The 24,001-nt window shown below is 36.0% G+C and overlaps 5 gene segments (V, D, J or C); all 5 read left to right on the top strand.

Moving 5' to 3' along the window:
- Positions 1-2,455: 2,455 nt before the first annotated feature.
- Positions 2,456-2,931, top strand: LOC137003821 (T cell receptor alpha variable 12-3-like). The segment is given in 2 exon segments: positions 2,456-2,495; positions 2,576-2,931. Coding segments are annotated over 2 exon segments (396 nt in total).
- A 363-nt stretch (positions 2,932-3,294) lies between these two features.
- LOC137003820 (T cell receptor alpha variable 18-like) lies at positions 3,295-3,803 on the top strand. The segment is given in 2 exon segments: positions 3,295-3,343; positions 3,436-3,803. Coding segments are annotated over 2 exon segments (417 nt in total).
- Positions 3,804-5,883: 2,080 nt separating this feature from the next.
- On the top strand, positions 5,884-6,398 carry LOC137003819 (T cell receptor alpha variable 18-like). The segment is given in 2 exon segments: positions 5,884-5,923; positions 6,079-6,398. Coding segments are annotated over 2 exon segments (360 nt in total).
- Positions 6,399-8,183: 1,785 nt separating this feature from the next.
- LOC137003818 (T cell receptor alpha variable 38-2/delta variable 8-like) lies at positions 8,184-8,692 on the top strand. The segment is given in 2 exon segments: positions 8,184-8,232; positions 8,325-8,692. Coding segments are annotated over 2 exon segments (417 nt in total).
- Positions 8,693-22,190: 13,498 nt separating this feature from the next.
- Positions 22,191-22,699, top strand: LOC137003817 (T cell receptor alpha variable 38-2/delta variable 8-like). The segment is given in 2 exon segments: positions 22,191-22,239; positions 22,332-22,699. Coding segments are annotated over 2 exon segments (417 nt in total).
- Positions 22,700-24,001: the final 1,302 nt, after the last annotated feature.

The following is a 24,001-nucleotide window of genomic DNA, read 5'->3' as shown; positions in this document are numbered from 1 at the left end:
ACTCCTGACGCCCAGAAGGAGTGACCTCCCAGCAGGACCATGATGAGGCCTCGCCACTGAGAGGAGGATGAGGTGAGTCAATGGGAATGATGGGAGGTGACGATGGCTGGGTGACAGGCTTGGCGATGCTCTGGAAATGAGTGGCACAGGAACCCAAAGATGAAGTGTCCTTACTGGTAGTTATTTGAGGTGGTGGGAGAGGGAGGTTGGGTGGGGATGATAGAACTGTCGAAGAATCAGAATCATTGGAAATGCAGGGATACAAAGTATTTTTCTCACCACTCTCCATAAAACTGTCCAATAAGTCCAACTGTTGCTCACTCTCAGTGGCGGGGCTCGCATCCATCCCCTCGAACTCCACTAGGACTCCCACGGCGATGGACGATGACATCGGCTCACGCCCCTGGTCAGATTCCTGGTGGTGCTTCGGCTCCGGGGCGATGTTGAGCTCCACCTCTTTGTCCTCGGGTGTAGGCTCTAGCGTCGCGGCAGGTGGAAGCTTCCAGTCTGCGGGGGGCACAGGCGTCGTCAATCGCGGTGGTGACGGGCTGGGCTCTGGGTCTGGCCGGGTTCTGAATCGGGACAGCACGCTTTCCAGACACCAAAATACTGCTTCCCTCCAACTAAGTCCGGTGGTGTCTGGAAGGTGGGTGGCATGGTAGAGGTTGGCCCTGATCCAGAACAGGTCCTTGATGGTTTCATCCTCCAAAGAGGTCTGTCTAGCCAAAACGCAAAAGTTTGTGGCAAAATGAAAAAAATCGTGGCTTTCCTGGGCCACGGTGATGAACTTAGCCCGTTCATCAAATTTGGGCGGTCCGTTCATCTGTTACGGTTTGCTGCAGGAAGGAGCACAGACGAGGAGTATAAATCCAAATACTAGTTTCAATGACATAATCCACAGGTTAACAGGCATAAGAAAGCAACACAACTTACAACAACGGTGAACGGACAAGGACTGAGTGAACAGGGCTAAATAGCAAACATAACAAGGATGATTAACTAGACACAGGTGAAACAGATTAACTAATGATTAAGGCGGGAAACAGAACATGTGATCACAGAACGAAAACAAAGTCCATAAACTGAAACTGAAACTAAACAGACTGTGACAGTAAGTCATTCTGAATAGACACATAACCAACATATATTTACAAAGCTTGAGAGTTTTGGCTCAAGTTCAAAACTCAAAATTAATCAGATGTTATTAATATTGAGATATATAAGTTCAAAAATAAAAACAACAAATATTAAGAATATATGTATTAAATATATAAAAATATTAATATTTAAATATTAATATACATAATTATGTGAATATACTATTGCAACTTATAACCAATGGTCATGCTTCAGTTCAAATCTGAGGATGATATCTCAAAAAAAAAAAATAATAATTTCTGAAGCCTATATTGTTAGACCATGTCAGGGGAGACTTTGGAGAAGTTTAAGATAAGGCTTATCAAATATTTTATTGCCCTGTTAACACCCATTTACACCCAAACACGCATTTACAGTCACAAAGCAAGCAAACAAAACATATTCTTGGAATCTTATGTGAATTTTTAAAAAAATATATATTCCTTGAAATAGAAAGCTCCTGCAGCAGGTGCATCAGAGTATAAGTTACATGTGACATTTTAATTTATTAATATTACACTTTTACTTAAAGCTCACCATCAAGTATTTACATCATATTCCAGTAATGAATTCTGAACAACAATAATCTGGAGCCGTCCATGTGAAAGGGGTACAAAGAAAGATATGATAAAAAAAGGAAAATTACAGTAGTTTACTTTACTATTTACAGTACTATAGTGGCTAAAATGTGATTTTTTTTACAGTAATGCTCTGACTACTGTGATTTCAACTGTAATGCTTGGACTACTGTGATTTTTACAGTCTTACTGTAAACTTTACAATATTCTACTGTAAAAATCTTATACAGTAATGTTACTGTGAAATCGACAGTAAATAACTGTAGATTTCACAGCCATTTTTTTTTTACAGATTCAGATTCATGAAAGGGAGCCAGTTTTATCCTAAATGCTGCTTGATATAATTTGACTTAATACAGAACAAATTTCTATCTAATATTATGTTGGGAATGGTAAATTAAATAAACAAAGTGAAAATGAATATTTCTTAAACTCTTCAAACATTCTTAAATGCAAATTAAACTGAAAGGCAAATTTCAGAAATCTAATTTGCAGGACATGAATATATTTCCTATATAAAACATATTTCAAAATCACACAGAAAACACAGCACAAAGAAAACAAGAGAAAACAGTGAGTGTGATTGGCTCTTTCTTCAGTTCCTCAAGTGTGAAATATAGACATGATGTTCAGAGAGGAGGGACTCAGAGTTCACAGATCTGACATGATCTAATCGTGTCTGAAAGAGACTGTGGATGAAACAATTCAGTCTGACTCTTCTCAGAGTGAACACTTGAACAATGAATCTTCATTCACTTATTCTGCTCTGTGTCTCAGCAGGTAAGTTATTTGGTTAATTATTTTATTACAAATTTATTAAAAACATCTCGCTAAAAACATACAAATCTGTTCTGTTTCAGCTGCTGTCTTTGGAAATGTCATCAAACCAAACAAAACTGATGTTTTTGCTGAGGAGGGTTCAAGTGTTACATTATCCTGTAGTTTTTCTGCCTCTGGAGGTCAAGATTATCTCCACTGGTACCGTCAGTATGGAAGATCAAAACCTGAATTTCTTGTACTCATCTTTGGAAATGCAAAAAATGCTCCATCTGATGTAGATCCAAGATTCTCTGCTGAAGTTGAAAAAAAGGAACAAAATCACGTGTATCTGATCATCTCCTCTGCTGCAGTATCAGACTCTGCTCTGTATTACTGTGCTCTGAGGCCCACAGTCACAGGAAACACAAGAACACTGTACAAAAACCTGTTACAATGAGAGAAACACAGAGACAGATGAAAAGGAAGCTAAAATATGTAATGAATCTAATGCAGAAACACAAAGAATTTGTGTGGCAGTATGAATGATCCTTTAAATCACCAGTCCCTTTAGAATATCCAGTAATTCAGAAAACAAATATCTTTATTCATTAACATTGAACTCTATGAGATGGCACTGTTTCAGTTATGCAATACTTGCAGTTAACCATAAGAGGGCAGTAGTTACTCAACATTACCTTTGACAATACTGAAGCTTTATTGGGTATCCACAAGCTCCTCCTTGGATCATCATTATTATAATACTAAAAGTAAAATTCTCCCACTGCTGATTTATCTGAACTTCAAGGTTTATTCAGCAGTCATGTCACACAAGTTGAGGAATATATTTCTCTTCACACTCTTCATTCTTGGTATGAATTTTCATTTAATACAGCTTCATATTCATGCAAGTTGGTCATATTTTGTATCGTACTGTACATGAAATATTGTTAAACCTTCACAGAGTGCAGATCAGAGGACACAGTTGATCAGCCAGACAAACATGTGACTGAAGCTGAAGAAAGATCAGTGACATTACAGTGTAAATATAAAACAGATTCAGTTCAAGAATATTTATTCTGGTACATCCAGAGAGCAAATGACTTTCCTAAATACATCCTGAGGAGAAGCAAATATGGAGGAGAAAATGGCACTGAGTTCCAGGAGAGATTTCACTCTGAACTTTCATCAAATTCAGTTCCTCTGAAGATCAAGGATCTGCGTGTGTCTGACTCTGCTGTGTATTACTGTGCTCTGAAGCCCACAGTCACAGGAAACACATCAGATCTTTACAAAAACCTGTTACACAGAGACACGGACGAACACAGATAGAAAGAAACGAACTGATAATCACAGCATTATGTCAGAAAGTAATAGAATCAATGAATAGGCTAAATCACAGGTAATAAATCAAAAGGTATACAGATTTCTTTTCTTTTAAGGTGTGAATTTGTGTGGCAATGTGAAAGATTTACATTATTCAATTAGAGTTATTAAATCCCTATGAACTGCCCTTTAATTCAACAAACAATAAAACATCTCAAATTATTGTCATGTGCAATATACAGTAGTGCCAAAAAAATATATCTGGAGACTAGGATTTAAATATATATTTAATGATCCTACAAGTGTCAGGATTATGTTTTGTTCGTTGTGTTTTATGTGATCTGATCTAGTTCTCTAGTGCAGTGGTTCCCATCCACGTTCCTGGAGGCCACAACACTGCATATTTTGTATCTCTCCTTTGTCTGACACACACATTTCAGGTCTTGGAGTCTAATGAGCTGATGATCTGAATCAGGTGTGTTTGATTAAGGAGACATGGAAAACATGCAGTGTTGAGGAACCTCCAAGAATGAACCACTGCTCTAGTGTGTGCCAGTTTGTTCACCTGAAGGGCATATTGCAGGTTAGAGCTTCAGTGATTCAATATATAGAAAAATAATGTATGAAATAGATTTTCTTGAAAAAAACACGTATAAATACTCTACATAGGCTTCTGGAGTCGTTTTTTTTGTGAGAGAATTTTACTTGCCCATCTGAAAAATGCAAAATCGGAAGTGACGTAACTCAAGGGAGTGCAATCAATATAAACAATAGGAAAACAATGGACCGCAATGAAAGTTCAGATGCTGAGGAAATTGTAAATGTTTATTCATACTCGTATAACTAACCACAGCCATACAATTAGCCTGCTATGTGGTCAAGAGAGCAGGACAGGCCAGGATTAGACAGAATAACGGTCAAAAGAGACAAATATTGAGCTGTTGTGTGAAAAGATCAGTGGAGAACAGGGCAGCGATAGCTTAGCTAACAATATGTGCTCAGATCACAATATTGTACAGATTATTATCATGAATCAGGCAATAGCAAAGCTATTAGTAACGTTATTGATTACTAATAACAGAATCTAATAAACCTTGATCAGGCGTATGTCGGATATAGTGGTTTCTCATCACCACTGATTTGGTAGATGTTGAACTCCATCATAATGAACGCGTTTTTCGAAGCAGATGCAGAAGTGAAGTCCCGTCTCTTCACCTGCACAAAACACACCCCGGCACGGAAGATAGCAGCGTCCTTTTTCTTGTTATTAAACCCCTGGACTCGATGTCCTGACAGGCTGAAGTTTGTGCAGCCTCCACAAACACAATCATTTACCATGACGATGATAAATAGAATACAAAAACTACCGAAAACACACTGATTCACGACCGCTGTCACTGAATACCACCTACTCTGCACTGAATCAACACAGAGCTCGGCGATCGACTCCCTTTAGTGACGTAAAATGACGCAACGCTGAAAAAAAAGCCGTTTTTATAGAGACCGTCACTTTATCTACTAAATTCATGCCCTTATGTCCTGCAAAAAAATTTTAAACCTTGCAGTACCTTTTTATGTGGTATTTTTGTACAAGGTTATATTCATCTCGAAAAAATTTTAACCTGCAATATGCACTTTAATTACTAATTACTTGTTCACCTGTTGTTTTATTAATTAACTTATAAGATTAGTTTGATTGAACACTAAACTTGGTTAGGGTATTTATCTGATGAAATTATTTGTTAAAGGGCAAACTACAGCCACAGGATTTATTTTACTATGCAAAAAATGACATAGAAAACAAACATCTCACAGGAAAAACCAAACACTGGAGCTGTCGTTTGCTGTTACGTCCGAGGACATATTCAATGTGTTCATAATTATGTATGTGTTGGATGTGGTTTAGTTTGCTCTTTCTCTTTCTTTCTCATCACGAGACCGGTGTTCCAGTCAGCTGTGTTCAATCCGGTGATGTGGGGATTGGATGATGACAGGAAGTTCCTGTGTGTGTTTGTGACTGATCTGCAGTGACTTACAGCTCAAGCACTGAGAGCCTCAACAGAGAACTGATCTGATCTGATTCAACATGGACACATGCTTCATACTGATTCTCATTGTGGGGACAGGTGCGTTATTTATTAATTAATACAATTCTGTACATAAACAATTACTATTTTAAAGCATTAAACAGCTTTTTTTTTTGTAAAAAGTAAATATTCTTGCAATATCATTTTGTCAACCTTGCCTTCATAAATCAAAAATCACTTTTTATTGTTGACAGGTTTGGTGACTGGAGACAACATTGAGCCAGATAAAGAGACAGAAAAAAACACTAAAGAAACAGAAACTGTCAAGATGAGCTGCTCATATAGTACAAATATTCAATATGTTCTGCTTTACTGGTACAGACAATATCCAAACAAAGAACCTCAGTATTTATTACGCAAAGGAGCTCGATCATGGAGTGGTTCTTATGATCACACCTCTGATAGTCGGTTTCAGGCGACTACATCAGATTCATCCACTGAACTCACTATTACTGATGTTCGTCTGTCAGATTCAGCTCTCTATTATTGTGCTCTAAGAGTTGAAGCCCAGTGATACAAAACATGAAACACGTCGTACAAAAACCTGAAGCTCTTTTCACTTTGAACCGATCTAGTGAAAACCACAATCAAAACCACAATCTATCCAGCCCCAAATGTAATAAAATATGTGGTTACACCTGTGTGAAGCTGAATTAGGTCTTTGTTATAAGGCAGAAATTAGTGAATATATTAACTTTGGCAACACTTTATATTAGTGTCCTTGTTACACGTTACATGTTACTCAAGTAATAACTATAAATTAGGAATAATCACATTTACACACAACTAGTCTAAACCAAATCCTAATCTTACTCTATATTAAGTACACTTAGTTAATTATTATTACTCTGTACTTAAATGTATAATTACACAGTAACAAGGACACCTACAAATAAAGTGTCACATTAACATTAATTGTATGGATTGTCATTCCACTTCCTGATATTCCAATTCAAATTCAGTTTCCAGTGGGATGTGGCCAATTCAAAATCAAATTCATGAAAGGGAGACAGTTTTTTAAATTCTGAAATTTTTCTAATGCTGCTTGATATAATTTGATTTAATACAGAAAATAAGCACAGTATATCTAATATCATGTTGGGATTGTAAAATTAAATAAACAAAGTGAAAATCAATATTTCTTAAACTTTTCAAACATTGCTTGTAAATGCAGATAAAACTGAAAAGGCAAATTTCAGAAATCTATGAATATATTTCCTATATTAAACATATTTCATAATCACACAAAACACAGCACAGAGAAAACAGTGAGTGTGATTGGCTCTTTCTTCTGTTCCTCAAGTGTGAAATATAGACATGATGTTCAGAGAGGAGGGACTCAGAGTTCACAGATCTGACATGATCTAATCGAGTCTGAAAGAGACTGTGGATGAAACGATTCAGTCTGACTCTTCTCAGAGTGAACACTTGAACAATGAATCTTCATTCACTTATTCTGCTCTGTGTCTCAGCTGGTATGTATATTTATTTGATTGATTATTTATTGTTGTATTAATAAAATGAAATAAAATAAATAAATAAATACTGAAAATGTACAAATGTCTCTTTTCTGTTTCAGCTGCTGTATTTGGAAATGTCATCAAGCCAAACAAAACAGATGTTTTTTGCTGAGGAGGGTTCAAGTGTTACATTATCCTGTAGTTTTTCTGCCTCTGGAGTTCAAGATTATCTCTTCTGGTACCGTCAGTATGGAAGATCAAAACCTGAATTTCTTGTACTCATCCTTGGAAGTGCAAAAAGCTCTGTCTGATGTAGATCCAAGATTCTCTGCTGAAGTTGAAAAAAAGGAACAAAATCACGTGTATCTGATCATCTCCTCTGCTGCAGTATCAGACTCTGCTCTGTATTACTGTGCTCTGAGGCCCACAGTCACAGGAAACACAAGAACACTGTACAAAAACCTGTGACAATGAGAGAAACACAGAGACAGAGATGAAAAGGAAGCTAAAATATGTAATGAATCTAATGCAAAAACACAAAGAATTTGTGTGGCAGTATGAATGATCCTTTAGTTCACCAGTCCCTTTAGAACATCCCATAATACAGAAAACAAATATCTTTATTCATTTACATTGAACTCTATGAGATGGCACTGTTTCAGTTATGCAATACTTGCAGTTAACCATAAGAGGGCAGTAGTTACTCAACATTTCCTTTGACAATACTGAAGCTTTATTGGGTATCCACAAGCTCCTCCTTGGATCATCATTATTATAATACTAAAAGTAAAATTCTCCCACTGCTGATTTATCTGAACTTCAAGGTTTATTCAGCAGTCATGTCACACAAGTTGAGGAATATATTTCTCTTCACACTCTTCATTCTTGGTATGAATTTTCTTTTAATACAGCTTCATATTCATGCAAGTTGGTCATATTTTGTATCGTACTGTACATGAAATATTCTTAAACCTTCACAGAGTGCAGATCAGAGGACACAGTTGATCAGCCAGACAAACATGTGACTGAAGCTGAAGGAAGATCAGTGACATTACAGTGTAAATATAAAACAGATTCAGCAGGAGAACATTTATTCTGGTACATCCAGAGAGCAAATGACTTTCCTAAATACATCCTGAGGAGAAGCAAATATGGAGGAGAAAATGGCACTGAGTTCCAGGAGAGATTTCACTCTGAACTTTCATCAAATTCAGTTCCTCTGAAGATCAAGGATCTGTGTGTGTCTGACTCTGCTGTGTATTACTGTGCTCTGAGGCCCACAGTCACAGGAAACACATCAGATCTTTACAAAAACCTGTTACACAGAGACACGGACGAACACAGATAGAAAGAAACAGGAACTGACAATCACAGCATTATGTCAGAAAGTAATAGAATCAATGAATAGGCTAAATCACAGGTAATAAATCAAAAGGTAGATGCAGATTTCTTTTCTTTTAATGATAAGGTGTGAATTTGTGTGCATATATATTTAATGATCCTACAAGTGTCAGGATTATGTTTTGTTCGTTGTGTTTTATGTGATCTGATCTAGTTCTCTAGTGCAGTGGTTCCCATCCACGTTCCTGGAGGCCCCAACACTGCATATTTTGTATCTCTCCTTTGTCTGACACACACATTTCAGGTCTTGGAGTCTAATGAGCTGATGATCTGAATCAGGTGTGTTTGATTAAGGAGACATGGAAAACATACATTCCCTGCGTTCCATTCGGAAGGGCTCATCCCTATGCCCTAATCCCTTCAAAGGGTTTACCCTCCGGAGTGAGAACTTCAAAGGGATGAAGAGTGTAGGGGTCAAAAAAACTATTTCTTCTGCACTTCTGCGTCATCTTAACGAGACAATCAAAAAGGAGTAAATTGTGCAAGCTGCGCCCTTTGTTTAGCGTTAGTTTATTTATTTATTTTAGGTTTATCGAATGTAGGCTATATTGTATCTATGTATTTGAAACATTTGAATGGACTGATAAAGGGAGCTGTAAAGTATTTTTGTTGAAGTACAATGTCGTTTTGACCATAATAATGTACCAAATCTAACTCGTATAAATATTACAGTAGTGTAGAAAAATACTATACATACATTTATAGGTAAAATCGAACTCCTATAACCTCCATACCCATTCTGTGACGTCAAAGAACTTCCCGGTGCAAAGGATCATAGGAGCCCGAAGTGTCCATCAGTTGTACCCTTCGAAATCCTTCATTCCGAAGGGCGCCTTGAAGTGGCCAGTTTTGAGCACTTCAGTTTGGAACGACCCTTCAACATGGCGGCCATGATTATTTTCACTCCGAAGTGCCCTTCGGAGGGCGATATATCCCGTTTGGAATGCACCGAGTGTTGAGGAACCTCCAAGAATGAACCACTGCTCTAGTGTGTGCCAGTTTGTTCCCTTAATTACTGATTTTGTTCACCTGTTGTTCTATTAATTAACATATAAGATTAGTTTGATGGAACACTAAACTTGGTTAGGGTATTTATCTGACAAAATTATTTGTTAAAGGGCAAACTACAGCTACAGGATTTATTTTACTATGCAAAAAATGACATAGAAAACAAACATCTCACAGGAAAAACCAAACACTGGAGCTGTCGTTTGCTGTTACGTCCGAGGACATATTCAATGTGTTCATAATTATGTATGTGTGTTGGATGTGGTTTTGTTTGCTCTTTCTCTCTCTTTCTCATCACGAGACCGGTGTTCCAGTCAGCTGTGTTCAATCCGGTGATGTGGGGGATTGGATGATGACAGGAAGGAGTAGGAATTTAAGACATGGTGGATCTGTGGAGAAGAGAGAGAGACTTCCTTCTGCCAGGGCAAATACTTCCTCCTTTTTCCCAGATTTATTTGTTGTTTGATTGTTGATCTATTTCTCAGTAAGTGAACTCAGGATTTTGTTGTTCTTTAACAGAAACAGAACTGAAGTTGTTTAACATCTTTTGACTATGTTTATGTCTTATATTATCTATGTTTGTTAGGAAGGTGCCATTTTTGTTTGTACTTTCCTTTTTCTCCTGGTTATGGCTATATGGAGAGAGGGAAGTTTTATGTACTTTATTATCTTTTTCTAACTTATAAATGTTCTTTGGTTAGTTAGTTTGGATTTGTTAGCTCTTCCCTTACAGTAGGTCTTGGTTCCTTACATGTTTAATACTTTGAGAGTAGTGGTGTTTGTGTTCACTCTGGAACAGGAGGTTGGATTGGTTCTCTGGTTCTCTCTCCAAGGTTTTCTTTTTTTTTTCTTCTTTTTTTTAAACTGGCTCCCCAGCCCTTGATGGGTAGTTAACATTTGCCCTTTAACAAATAATTTCTTCAGAAAAAAACCTTAACTAAGTTCATTTGACTTCACTACTGGTACATGTATGCCACAGGATGGCAGTGTTTGGACACATTCACATGGAGATATTGCTGTTTTAAATCTTGTATAATAAAAGAAGATAGGGTCGTATTACTTAAATGAAAATCATAAACAGCAGCAGGAAGTTGAGCGAGGAGGAAGTTCCTGTGTGTGTTTGTGACTGATCTGCAGTGACTTACAGCTCAAGCACTGAGAGCCTCAACAGAGAACTGATCTGATCTGATTCAACATGGACACATGCTTCATACTGATTCTCATTGTGGGAACAGGTGCGTTATTTATTAATTAATACAATTCAGTATATATACAATTGCAATTTTAAAGAATCAAACAGCATTTTTTGTAAAAACTAAATTATTCTTGCAATATCATTTTGTAAACCTTGCCTTCACAAATCAAAAATCACTTTATATTGTTCACAGGTTTGGTGACTGGAGACAGCATTGAGCCAGATAAAGAGAGAGAAAAAAACACTAAAGAAACAGAAACTGTCAAGATGAGCTGCTCATATAGTACAAATAGTGAATATATTTGGCTTTACTGGTACAGACAATATCCAAACAAAGAACCTCAGTATTTATTACTCAAAGGAGCTCGATCACGGAGTGGTTCTTATGATCACACTTCTGATCCTCGCTTTCAGTCGACTACATCACAAACATCCACTGAACTCACTATTACTGATGTTCGTCTGTCAGATTCAGCTCTCTATTATTGTGCTCTAAGAGTTGAAGCCCAGTGATACAAAACATGAAACACGTCGTACAAAAACCTGAAGCTCTTTTCACTTTGAACCGATCTAGTGAAAACCACAATCAAAACCACAATCTATCCAGCCCCAAATGTAATAAAATATGTGCTAACACCTGTGTGAGGATGAATTAGGTCTTTGTTATAAGGCTTAAATTATAAATTGCAGAAAAGAAGCATTAACAACATGACCAGATCTCATATTCCACATGTTCAAACCAATTTTTTTATGGCCATAAAATTTGCAGCTTAAAGTAATATTGTTACACATGGTTGCAAACGAAAGAGAAATGCTGGATCTAAGTGCAGCAGAAAGTTTAACAATAACTAGAAACAAAACACTATTCGCTATAAAACAAGATCTGAACAACCAACATAACACAACAGAGAACTGACCAAGAACAGACTGAAACACACGGCTGAAATACACTGATCAAACACAGGAACTGATTGGATGATTATCAAGACACACCTGGGGCCCATTTGAATAAGGAGGTTTAACCAACTCTGAGTTGAAACTTGAACTCTGAGTTGACTTACTCTGAGATAGGAAACTCTGAGTTTTCAGTTTCAGAACAGCTGAATTGAGTTAGTTCAATTGACTCTGAGTATGTTGACTCTGAGTTAAGCGCGTGCACCACGACTATGAAAAGCCATCATCAATGGAGCTCCGATATTCCAATTCACCATGGCAACAGCACGTGACAAAAGTACATCCGCATACTTCTGAGTCAATGCAAGTTTAATTCTTATCACTGTTATAATATCAAAGGTGAAAACTGGTAGAATGGTAGGCCTAAGCTATTGAACTAATATTTCTTTTCATGGTTTCCCCACATGCAAAAAAGAAGAAAAAAATAATACAGGATGCAATAATAAGAGTGGAAATGATTTTATCGTTAGGCAATTTACTTCCACTTTTAGAAAATTTTCTTCATTCTTATTGAAAAAAAAGCCTTTCTTATGTGATATGTGATGGGAAAAGGGAAAACAGCGAGCTCAGCAAAAGGTGGATTCAAACCCAGTCAATCACATCACAAGTTAATTCTCCGTACCCAACACACTATTGCCTACACCACTGCAGCCACAAGAACGTGGGTTAATTTTAACCTGGTGTGACATTGGTGGGCGGAGCTACTGTAAATTTGCCCTTAGTAATACCCAGGAGAAAAAAAAGTATACTTGAGTGCATTAAAAAATACTTAAATACAAGCAAGTACATTTGAAGTACATTCTTTATTTTGGTGCTAAATAAAAGTGTCAAAGTTATACACTATAAATACACTAATTCAATGTATATCTGTACTTCAGTAGTACTTCACTGCACTTGGAAAAGTATACTAAATACCACTACTACTTAAACTGATTTTTAGTGCAATGAAATAAAGTATACTACCACAAAAATATACAGAGGAGTTTTATTAGTGTATTTGTTAAAGGTGCTAAAGAGGATGTTTTGTTTTATACATGTTTGCAATATTACTTGAAACTGTCTTTACTAACTGATAAAAGACTATTTATTAGGTGCACTGAAAGGAATAATATTAATATACATCATCTGTGCACGAGTTAGGGCCTTAAAAACATCAGCCAATCGTTTACGCGACCATCTGCCATTTTTTGTCTGATGATTCAGCTGAGCACAGATCCAGACTTTAATACTGGCTGCCCTTGTCTAATGCTGGGAACATGGGCTGGCATATGCAAATATTGGGGCGTACACCCAGATTGTTACGTAACAGTCGGTGTTATGTTGAGATTCGCCTGTTCTTCTGAGGTCTTTTAAACAAATGAGATTTATATAAGAAGGAGGAAAAAATGGAGTTTGAGACTCACTGTATGTCATTTCCATGTACTGAACTCTTGTTATTTGACTATGCCGAGATAAATTCAATTTTTAATTCTAGGGCACCTTTAATATTATAAGAAAAGAGACTGAAAACACAGTATAAGTGAGACATTAGACATCATCTCCAGCTGCTCTGAGTTTCCTCGGCCAAACGATGATCTGTCGTCTGTCATGAAACAAGTCTTACAAAAACTAAAGGACACTTTTACTTTTGAAGCTCTTTAAAAAAATTAAAATTGTGTGATTTAAAAAAAAAAAAAGTGAGATAAAACTGCAAACATCTATGTGAGGTTGGGGAAAGAAGTGAATAAAAGGGCAAACAAAGCTTTTCAAAAAGGTACAATTTCAAGAAACAGAATGATTGTAGGGTGAATTGATTGGGACATTTTTTCCAAGAAATTTCAATGGCAAAAAGTGTCCCGACCTGAATTCACCCTAATTATAAGTGTTCTTTAAGCTGCTTTATGGCTAACATGTTTCACATCATGTGACTTTATTTCGATTGTGTAACACGTGTCAGAAACCAAAAGAGGGCGATATCTCAGTATTACAATTAACAGAGAAGTTTCCTTTAGGTTTTCACAAACTCCTCCTCAGAGTCTTTATGATATTTATGAAAGCAAAACTCTCATTGACAGATTTATTTTGACTTCAGTGTGAATTTAAAACAGATCATGAGGTGGATCAGGAATATATTTCTATTTGCACTCTTCAGTCTTGGTATGCATTTCTTCTCTTTTTTAAGAATTTAAATCATTTTTGAATATTTGTATAGATTGTTTGTTGATATGGATTTTATGAGTCAAAAATAAAATCTACATCAAATATTCTTAAATCTTCACAGAGTGCAGATCAGAAGAGAAAGTTGATCAGCCAGACAAACATGTGACTGAAGCTGAAGGAAGATCAGTGACATTAGATTGTTCATATACGACAGCTTCAATAGGGCCAAACCTCTTCTGGTACATCCAGAGAGCGAATGACTTTCCTAAATACATCCTGAGAAGAGACAAGTTTGGAACTGGAGAAAATGGCACTGAGTTCCAGGAGAGATTTCACTCTGAACTTTCATCAAATTCAGTTCCTCTGAAGATCAAGGATCTGCGTGTGTCTGACTCTGCTGTGTATTACTGTGCTCTGAGGCCCACAGTCACAGGAAACACATCAGATCTTTACAAAAACCTGTTACAATGAGAGACAAGAAAGATCAGCTTATTGTAAAAGTGATCAAATATAAAAAAAAAGTATGCTAAAGTAAATTAATCTTTGACAATATAAAGATGAATCACATTAAAACCAATATTGTCTTACTGTCCTAGTTGACAAACCAATTTAATAATAAAAAAATACTGTCAAATGTAACAAAAGTTAAAATATCTCAAATTATTCTCCTTTAATATAAAACAATTATATATACAAAATAGCTAGCTAAATATGTATATACCTATAAAGTAAATATTCTTCATATTTCCATCTGTTAATATTTTCATGTTCATGAGAAATGAGATTAAATTAGACAGACTGAAAAATGCAGACATTTAGTATTTAAGCCATGCCTTTATAAAGCAGGAAGAAAGAGGTTACACTCAAAAACACAGAGTACAAAACAGAAACACCCACTCAAACACACACTCACTTACACACATACACACACACACACACACACACACACAACACACACACCATTATACACACACAAATGAACCAGTGTGGCTGTAACAATATGGTAAAATTGAGCCAAAACTCAGATAAGAGGTTGAAATCAGATCAGACCCAGATTTATTAATCTGTAATAAAACATACATGTTCATTTTTGTTATATTTTTATTGAATTTTGATGTTATGTGTGATAAAACGCCCTCCTCGTTCAGGTTTGACTGTAGTAAAATTAATGCAAAAAACGAAAAAAATCCAAATCTTGACAAAAATCCTGATATTCGAATTCAAATTCCATTCAGTTTCCAGTGGGATGTGACCAATTCAATTTAAATTCATGAAAGGGAGCCACTTTTATCCTAAATGCTGCTTGATCTAATTTTACTTAATACAGAACAAATTACTATATATCTAATATTATATTGGGAATAGTAAATTAAATAAACAAAGTGAAAATCAATATTTCTTAAACTTTTCAAACACAGCATTGCTTGTAAATGCAGATGAAAATGAAAAGGCAAATTTCAGAAATCTAATTTGCAGGACATGAATATATTTCCTGTATAAAACATATTTCAAAATCACACACAAAACACAGCAGAGAGAAAACAAGAGAAAACAGTGAGTGTGATTGGCTCTTTCTTCAGTTCCTCAAGTGTGAAATATAGACATGATGTTCAGAGAGGAGGGTTCACAGATCTGACATGATCTAATCGTGTCTGAAAGAGACTGTGGATGAAACGATTCAGTCTGACTCTTCTCAGAGTGAACACTTGAACAATGAATCTTCATTCACTTATTCTGCTCTGTGTCTCAGCAGGTGTGTATTTCTTTGATTCATTCATTGCCTGATTACAAAGAAGTCTTTCTATATATCAACCCATTCCTCTTCTGTTTCAGCTGCAGTCTTTGGAAATACCATCAAACCAGACACAACAGATGTTGGTGCAGATGAGGGACAAAGTGTTGTCCTGTAGTTATTCCTCTCCTGGAGGTTCAGATGGTCTCTTCTGGTACCGTCAGTATGGAAGATCAAAACCTGAATTTCTTGTTTCCACCTTAAGTACTGCAACAGATCCTGAAGTATCTAAAGTAGATTCGAGACTCTCTGTTAAAGTAACAAAAAAGGAACAAATCCATGTGTATCTGATCATCTCCTCTGCTGCAGTATCAGACTCTGCTCTGTATTACTGTGCTCTGAGGCCCACAGTCACAGGAAACACTGTAACTCTGTGCAAAAACCCTTCTGTATTTAATCCAATGAGAACAAGCAACAGACACAGAGACAAAGACTACAAGAGAATCTGTAAACTGCAGATGTAAGTAATAAGTAGAGCAATAACTGAATGAAAATAAAATGAATAAACTGATAAAAAGCTAATGGATATACGTCTACAAATATAAACTGCAGATAGAAAGATTATTAAAATCTTTATGACATTCAAAATGAACGAAGCTCCTTATATTGTTAAATATGTTCAATCCGTACAAAAGTAGTCTACAGATTAAAAGGTTAATTCACCCAAAAATGAAAATTCTGTCATTAATTACTCACTCTCATGTCATTCCACACCCGTAAGACCTTCGATCATCTCCGTACCACAAATTAAGATAGTTTTGATGAAATCCGATGGCTCAGTGAGGCCTCCATTGACAGCAAGACAATTAATGGATTAGTTCACTTTCAAATTAAAATTTCCTGATAATTTACTCACCCCCATGTCATCCAAGATGTTCATGTCTTTCTTTCTTCAGTCGCAAAGAAATTAAGGTTTTTGATGAAAACATTCCAGGATTATTCTCCTTATAGTGGACTTCAATGGAGCCCAAACAGTTGAAGGTCAAAATGACAGTTTCCCAGATGAGGAAGAGTCTTATCTAGAGAAACCATTGCTTACTTTATAAAAAAATAAAATAAATAATTATATGCGTTTTAATCAGGGCTTGACATTAACACCCACTAACCCGCCAAATGTGGGTAGATTTCAGCCACTCCCACTAGCCACTTTGGTGGGTTAAATAAAATATAATGTTTTAATAAAATAAAATTTCAGCCTACAGCCTAATCAAAGGTAGCCAAACTTGTCGTAGCACAAAATTACAATCCGATCACAATTCCTTATCGATTAACTAGTTAGTGAAGGCGGGATTGCGTTGAATGACACACAACAAAAGCTCTCTCTCTCTGTCACGCGCGCGATCAGATCTCCTCACGTCAAATACATGCACACACAGATGTCAAAATGTCCATCGTGTGCAGTATCTTGCGTGAATACAGTCAGTTATGGCTTAAGTGGACGTGTTGGTAAAAACTGGATATGTGTCAGTATATTACATGCATTCAGCAGCCCAATTAAATACCTGTCTGTCATTATTAATCAACAATAGATGTAAAATAAATGTTAAATAAACTTACTGTATCTGAAAAAAAGAGTTTAGGCTATTTAATTTACTATTGTTTTTGTAATTTGCTTCTTTGTTCCTTTTATATAGCCTAACAAAAATAACTTTTATTATGTAAAAAAAAAAAAAACTAATATTATGGTCATATTACCCCCCCCCCCTTGCCCAGATGTACCAGATGATATACCAAGTGCCCTTGTCTTGATTTTGGGGGTCAGTCTGCATTTTAAAGTTTTAAAGGGTTTTAAATCTAGCCAATTAAGAAAAATGACTCAAAATCAAGTAATTTTAGCATGTCAAAGTCAACTTTAATCATATAAAATGTAATTTCCCAACAGCAAAATTGTGGCCAGTGAAAATGCCGAGTGGCTATTAATTTTGGAAAACCACTAGCCACAGTGGCTGGTGAGCAAAAAAGTTAATGTCAAGCCCTGGTTTTAACCACAAATGCTCATCTTGAAAGAGCTCTCTTCTTCTTCTCTATTAGTATTCTGGGAGTGTAGACGCTGCTATTACTGCCCTCCACAGGTCAAAGTTTGAAATAATTGTTATATACCTGCACTAGCATATTGTATATGAGAATTTAGCTCAAACTTTCAGAGTAACAGTCATATGAACAGTATAAACTTTATAAACAAAATTCTATGAACACATGAACTTGCAATCAATACATTTTGATCACAGTAAATTTGTATTGCTATATAAACAATTTAGATTTTGAGATAATTTTTGCTGGAAACATAAATATGTTTCATAATTTTGTTATAAAGCTTACTGTGACAAACTGTCTGACACAGTTTATTTTAACTTATTATTACAAAATCCATATGTATTAATAATTATAATTATTATAAATAATTATTATTACCACTTAGAAATGACCTGTATTTTAACACTGATCAACAGATACATTTGTTTGAAAAAATAGCAGCAGTAATGAGCCAGACCCAAAAAACCTTCATTCAAAATAAAGCTGCTCTTTTGTCTTGAAGTATCAGAAGAGGAAGAACTCCAGATCTGACATGATCTAATTGTGTCTGAAAGAGACTGTGGATGAAACGATTCAGTCTGACTCTTCTCAGAGTGAACACTTGAACAATGAATCTTCATTCACTTATTCTGCTCTGTGTCTCAGCAGGTGTGTATATTTATTTGATTGATTATTTTTTTGTTGTATTAATAAAATGAAATAAAATAACAAGCACTCAAAGTGTACAAATGTACCTCTTCTTTTCAGCTGCTGTATTTGGAAATGTCATCAAAACAAACAAAACAGATGTTTTTGCTGAGGAGGGTTCAAGTGTTACATTATCCTGTAGTTTTTCTGCCTCTGGAGTTCAAGATTATCTCCTCTGGTACCGTCAGTATGGAAGATCAAAACCTGAATTTCTTGTACTCATCTACAGTAGAGAAAAAAGCTAAAGAATCTGATGTAGATCCAAGATTCTCTGTTAAAGTTGAAAAAAAGGAACAAACTGATGTGGATCTGATCATCTCCTCTGCTGCAGTATCAGACTCTGCTCTGTACTACTGTGCTCTGAGGCCCACAGTCACAGGAAACACAAGAACACTGTACAAAAACCTGTGACAATGAGAGAAAAACCATTGTGAGAAAGAACCTAGTATACATATAATTACATAATCTAATACAAAAATGATAAAACATAAAACAAAGCAACATTCTAAAAATGAGTCATATTTTTTTAAAATTTGTTACACAATGAGAAAGTTTCAGTTGTGCAATACTTGCAGTTAACCATAACTGCAAGCTCTTTTCACTTTGAACCGATCTAGTGAAAACCACAATCAAAACCACAATCTATCCAGCCCCAAATGTAATAAAATATGTGGTTACACCTGTGTGAGGCTGAATTAGGTCTTTGTTATAAGGAATACATGTAAATTAATATTTCAGAAAAGAAGCATTAATAACATGACCAGATATCATATTGCACATGTTTTTCTTATGGCCATTAAATATGCAGTTTCAAGTATTATTGTTACACTGTCATGATCATGAGTTGGAGTGCCCCATTTAGCCACCAGAGGGCACTCCAACATGGACTCTTGTTTCACTGTTTTGGACTTCATTACCCACTTGCAGTTAACCATAAGAGGGCAGTAGTTACTTAATATTACAGCAGCTGTTCATATCAATTGTTTACATTTTATATCAGATTTTACATTAAATATTCTTAAACCTTCACAGAGTGCAGATCAGAGGACACAGTTGATCAGATAAACATGTGACTGAAGGAAGATCAGTGATATATAAAACAGATTCAGCACTAGAAGGTTAGTATTTTTGAAGAATTATTATAAAGTGGTGGGAAAAGAGTTATCAAACAATTAAATGATGTACAAGATACAATACAGCATATGGATGAAAGTGAACAGCAGCAGGAAGTTGAGCGAGGAGGAAGTTCCTGTGTGTGTTTGTGACTGATCTGCAGTGACTTACAGCTCAAGCACTGAGAGCCTCAACAGAGAACTGATCTGATCTGATTCAACATGGACACATGCTTCATACTGATTCTCATTGTGGGGACAGGTGCGTTATTTATTATTTAATACAATTCTGTACATAAACAATTACTATTTTAAAGCATTAAACAGCTTTTTTTTTTGTAAAAAGTAAATATTCTTGCAATATCATTTTGTCAACCTTGCCTTCATAAATCAAAAATCACTTTTTATTGTTGACAGGTTTGGTGACTGGAGACAACATTGAGCCAGATAAAGAGACAGAAAAAAACACTAAAGAAACAGAAACTGTCAAGATGAGCTGCTCATATAGTACAAATATTCAATATGTTCTGCTTTACTGGTACAGACAATATCCAAACAAAGAACCTCAGTATTTATTACGCAAAGGAGCTCGATCATGGAGTGGTTCTTATGATCACACCTCTGATAGTCGGTTTCAGGCGACTACATCAGATTCATCCACTGAACTCACTATTACTGATGTTCGTCTGTCAGATTCAGCTCTCTATTATTGTGCTCTAAGAGTTGAAGCCCAGTGATACAAAACATGAAACACGTCGTACAAAAACCTGAAGCTCTTTTCACTTTGAACCGATCTAGTGAAAACCACAATCAAAACCACAATCTATCCAGCCCCAAATGTAATAAAATATGTGGTTACACCTGTGTGAAGCTGAATTAGGTCTTTGTTATAAGGCAGAAATTAGTGAATATATTAACTTTGGCAACACTTTATATTAGTGTCCTTGTTACACGTTACATGTTACTCAAGTAATAACTATAAATTAGGAATAATCACATTTACACACAACTAGTCTAAACCAAATCCTAATCTTACTCTATATTAAGTACACTTAGTTAATTATTATTACTCTGTACTTAAATGTATAATTACACAGTAACAAGGACACCTACAAATAAAGTGTCACATTAACATTAATTGTATGGATTGTCATTCCACTTCCTGATATTCCAATTCAAATTCAGTTTCCAGTGGGATGTGGCCAATTCAAAATCAAATTCATGAAAGGGAGACAGTTTTTTAAATTCTGAAATTTTTCTAATGCTGCTTGATATAATTTGATTTAATACAGAAAATAAGCACAGTATATCTAATATCATGTTGGGATTGTAAAATTAAATAAACAAAGTGAAAATCAATATTTCTTAAACTTTTCAAACATTGCTTGTAAATGCAGATAAAACTGAAAAGGCAAATTTCAGAAATCTATGAATATATTTCCTATATTAAACATATTTCATAATCACACAAAACACAGCACAGAGAAAACAGTGAGTGTGATTGGCTCTTTCTTCTGTTCCTCAAGTGTGAAATATAGACATGATGTTCAGAGAGGAGGGACTCAGAGTTCACAGATCTGACATGATCTAATCGAGTCTGAAAGAGACTGTGGATGAAACGATTCAGTCTGACTCTTCTCAGAGTGAACACTTGAACAATGAATCTTCATTCACTTATTCTGCTCTGTGTCTCAGCTGGTATGTATATTTATTTGATTGATTATTTATTGTTGTATTAATAAAATGAAATAAAATAAATAAATAAATACTGAAAATGTACAAATGTCTCTTTTCTGTTTCAGCTGCTGTATTTGGAAATGTCATCAAGCCAAACAAAACAGATGTTTTTTGCTGAGGAGGGTTCAAGTGTTACATTATCCTGTAGTTTTTCTGCCTCTGGAGTTCAAGATTATCTCTTCTGGTACCGTCAGTATGGAAGATCAAAACCTGAATTTCTTGTACTCATCCTTGGAAGTGCAAAAAAAGCTCTGTCTGATGTAGATCCAAGATTCTCTGCTGAAGTTGAAAAAAAGGAACAAAATCACGTGTATCTGATCATCTCCTCTGCTGCAGTATCAGACTCTGCTCTGTATTACTGTGCTCTGAGGCCCACAGTCACAGGAAACACAAGAACACTGTACAAAAACCTGTGACAATGAGAGAAACACAGAGACAGAGATGAAAAGGAAGCTAAAATATGTAATGAATCTAATGCAAAAACACAAAGAATTTGTGTGGCAGTATGAATGATCCTTTAGTTCACCAGTCCCTTTAGAACATCCCATAATACAGAAAACAAATATCTTTATTCATTTACATTGAACTCTATGAGATGGCACTGTTTCAGTTATGCAATACTTGCAGTTAACCATAAGAGGGCAGTAGTTACTCAACATTTCCTTTGACAATACTGAAGCTTTATTGGGTATCCACAAGCTCCTCCTTGGATCATCATTATTATAATACTAAAAGTAAAATTCTCCCACTGCTGATTTATCTGAACTTCAAGGTTTATTCAGCAGTCATGTCACACAAGTTGAGGAATATATTTCTCTTCACACTCTTCATTCTTGGTATGAATTTTCTTTTAATACAGCTTCATATTCATGCAAGTTGGTCATATTTTGTATCGTACTGTACATGAAATATTCTTAAACCTTCACAGAGTGCAGATCAGAGGACACAGTTGATCAGCCAGACAAACATGTGACTGAAGCTGAAGGAAGATCAGTGACATTACAGTGTAAATATAAAACAGATTCAGCAGGAGAACATTTATTCTGGTACATCCAGAGAGCAAATGACTTTCCTAAATACATCCTGAGGAGAAGCAAATATGGAGGAGAAAATGGCACTGAGTTCCAGGAGAGATTTCACTCTGAACTTTCATCAAATTCAGTTCCTCTGAAGATCAAGGATCTGTGTGTGTCTGACTCTGCTGTGTATTACTGTGCTCTGAGGCCCACAGTCACAGGAAACACATCAGATCTTTACAAAAACCTGTTACACAGAGACACGGACGAACACAGATAGAAAGAAACAGGAACTGACAATCACAGCATTATGTCAGAAAGTAATAGAATCAATGAATAGGCTAAATCACAGGTAATAAATCAAAAGGTAGATGCAGATTTCTTTTCTTTTAATGATAAGGTGTGAATTTGTGTGCATATATATTTAATGATCCTACAAGTGTCAGGATTATGTTTTGTTCGTTGTGTTTTATGTGATCTGATCTAGTTCTCTAGTGCAGTGGTTCCCATCCACGTTCCTGGAGGCCCCAACACTGCATATTTTGTATCTCTCCTTTGTCTGACACACACATTTCAGGTCTTGGAGTCTAATGAGCTGATGATCTGAATCAGGTGTGTTTGATTAAGGAGACATGGAAAACATACATTCCCTGCGTTCCATTCGGAAGGGCTCATCCCTATGCCCTAATCCCTTCAAAGGGTTTACCCTCCGGAGTGAGAGCTTCGAAGGGATGAAGGGTGTAGGGGTAAAAAAAAAACTCTTCTTTTGGAACGCACTTCTGCGTCATCTTAACGAGACAATCAAAAAGGAGTAAATTGTGCAAGCTGCGCCCTTTGTTTAGCGTTAGTTTATTTATTTATTTTAGGTTTATCGAATGTAGGCTATATTGTATCTATGTATTTGAAACATTTGAATGGACTGATAAAGGGAGCTGTAAAGTATTTTTGTTGAAGTACAATGTCGTTTTGACCATAATAATGTACCAAATCTAACTCGTATAAATATTACAGTAGTGTAGAAAAATACTATACATACATTTATAGGTAAAATCGAACTCCTATAACCTCCATACCCATTCTGTGACGTCAAAGAACTTCCCGGTGCAAAGGATCATAGGAGCCCGAAGTGTCCATCAGTTGTACCCTTCGAAATCCTTCATTCCGAAGGGCGCCTTGAAGTGGCCAGTTTTGAGCACTTCAGTTTGGAACGACCCTTCAACATGGCGGCCATGATTATTTTCACTCCGAAGTGCCCTTCGGAGGGCGATATATCCCGTTTGGAATGCACCGAGTGTTGAGGAACCTCCAAGAATGAACCACTGCTCTAGTGTGTGCCAGTTTGTTCCCTTAATTACTGATTTTGTTCACCTGTTGTTCTATTAATTAACATATAAGATTAGTTTGATGGAACACTAAACTTGGTTAGGGTATTTATCTGACAAAATTATTTGTTAAAGGGCAAACTACAGCTACAGGATTTATTTTACTATGCAAAAAATGACATAGAAAACAAACATCTCACAGGAAAAACCAAACACTGGAGCTGTCGTTTGCTGTTACGTCCGAGGACATATTCAATGTG

Source organism: Chanodichthys erythropterus, chromosome 16, assembly GCF_024489055.1.
Source record: "Chanodichthys erythropterus isolate Z2021 chromosome 16, ASM2448905v1, whole genome shotgun sequence".
In the NCBI taxonomy this organism is placed as follows: domain Eukaryota; kingdom Metazoa; phylum Chordata; class Actinopteri; order Cypriniformes; family Xenocyprididae; genus Chanodichthys; species Chanodichthys erythropterus.
This window is presented reverse-complemented; position numbering and strand designations above follow the sequence as displayed.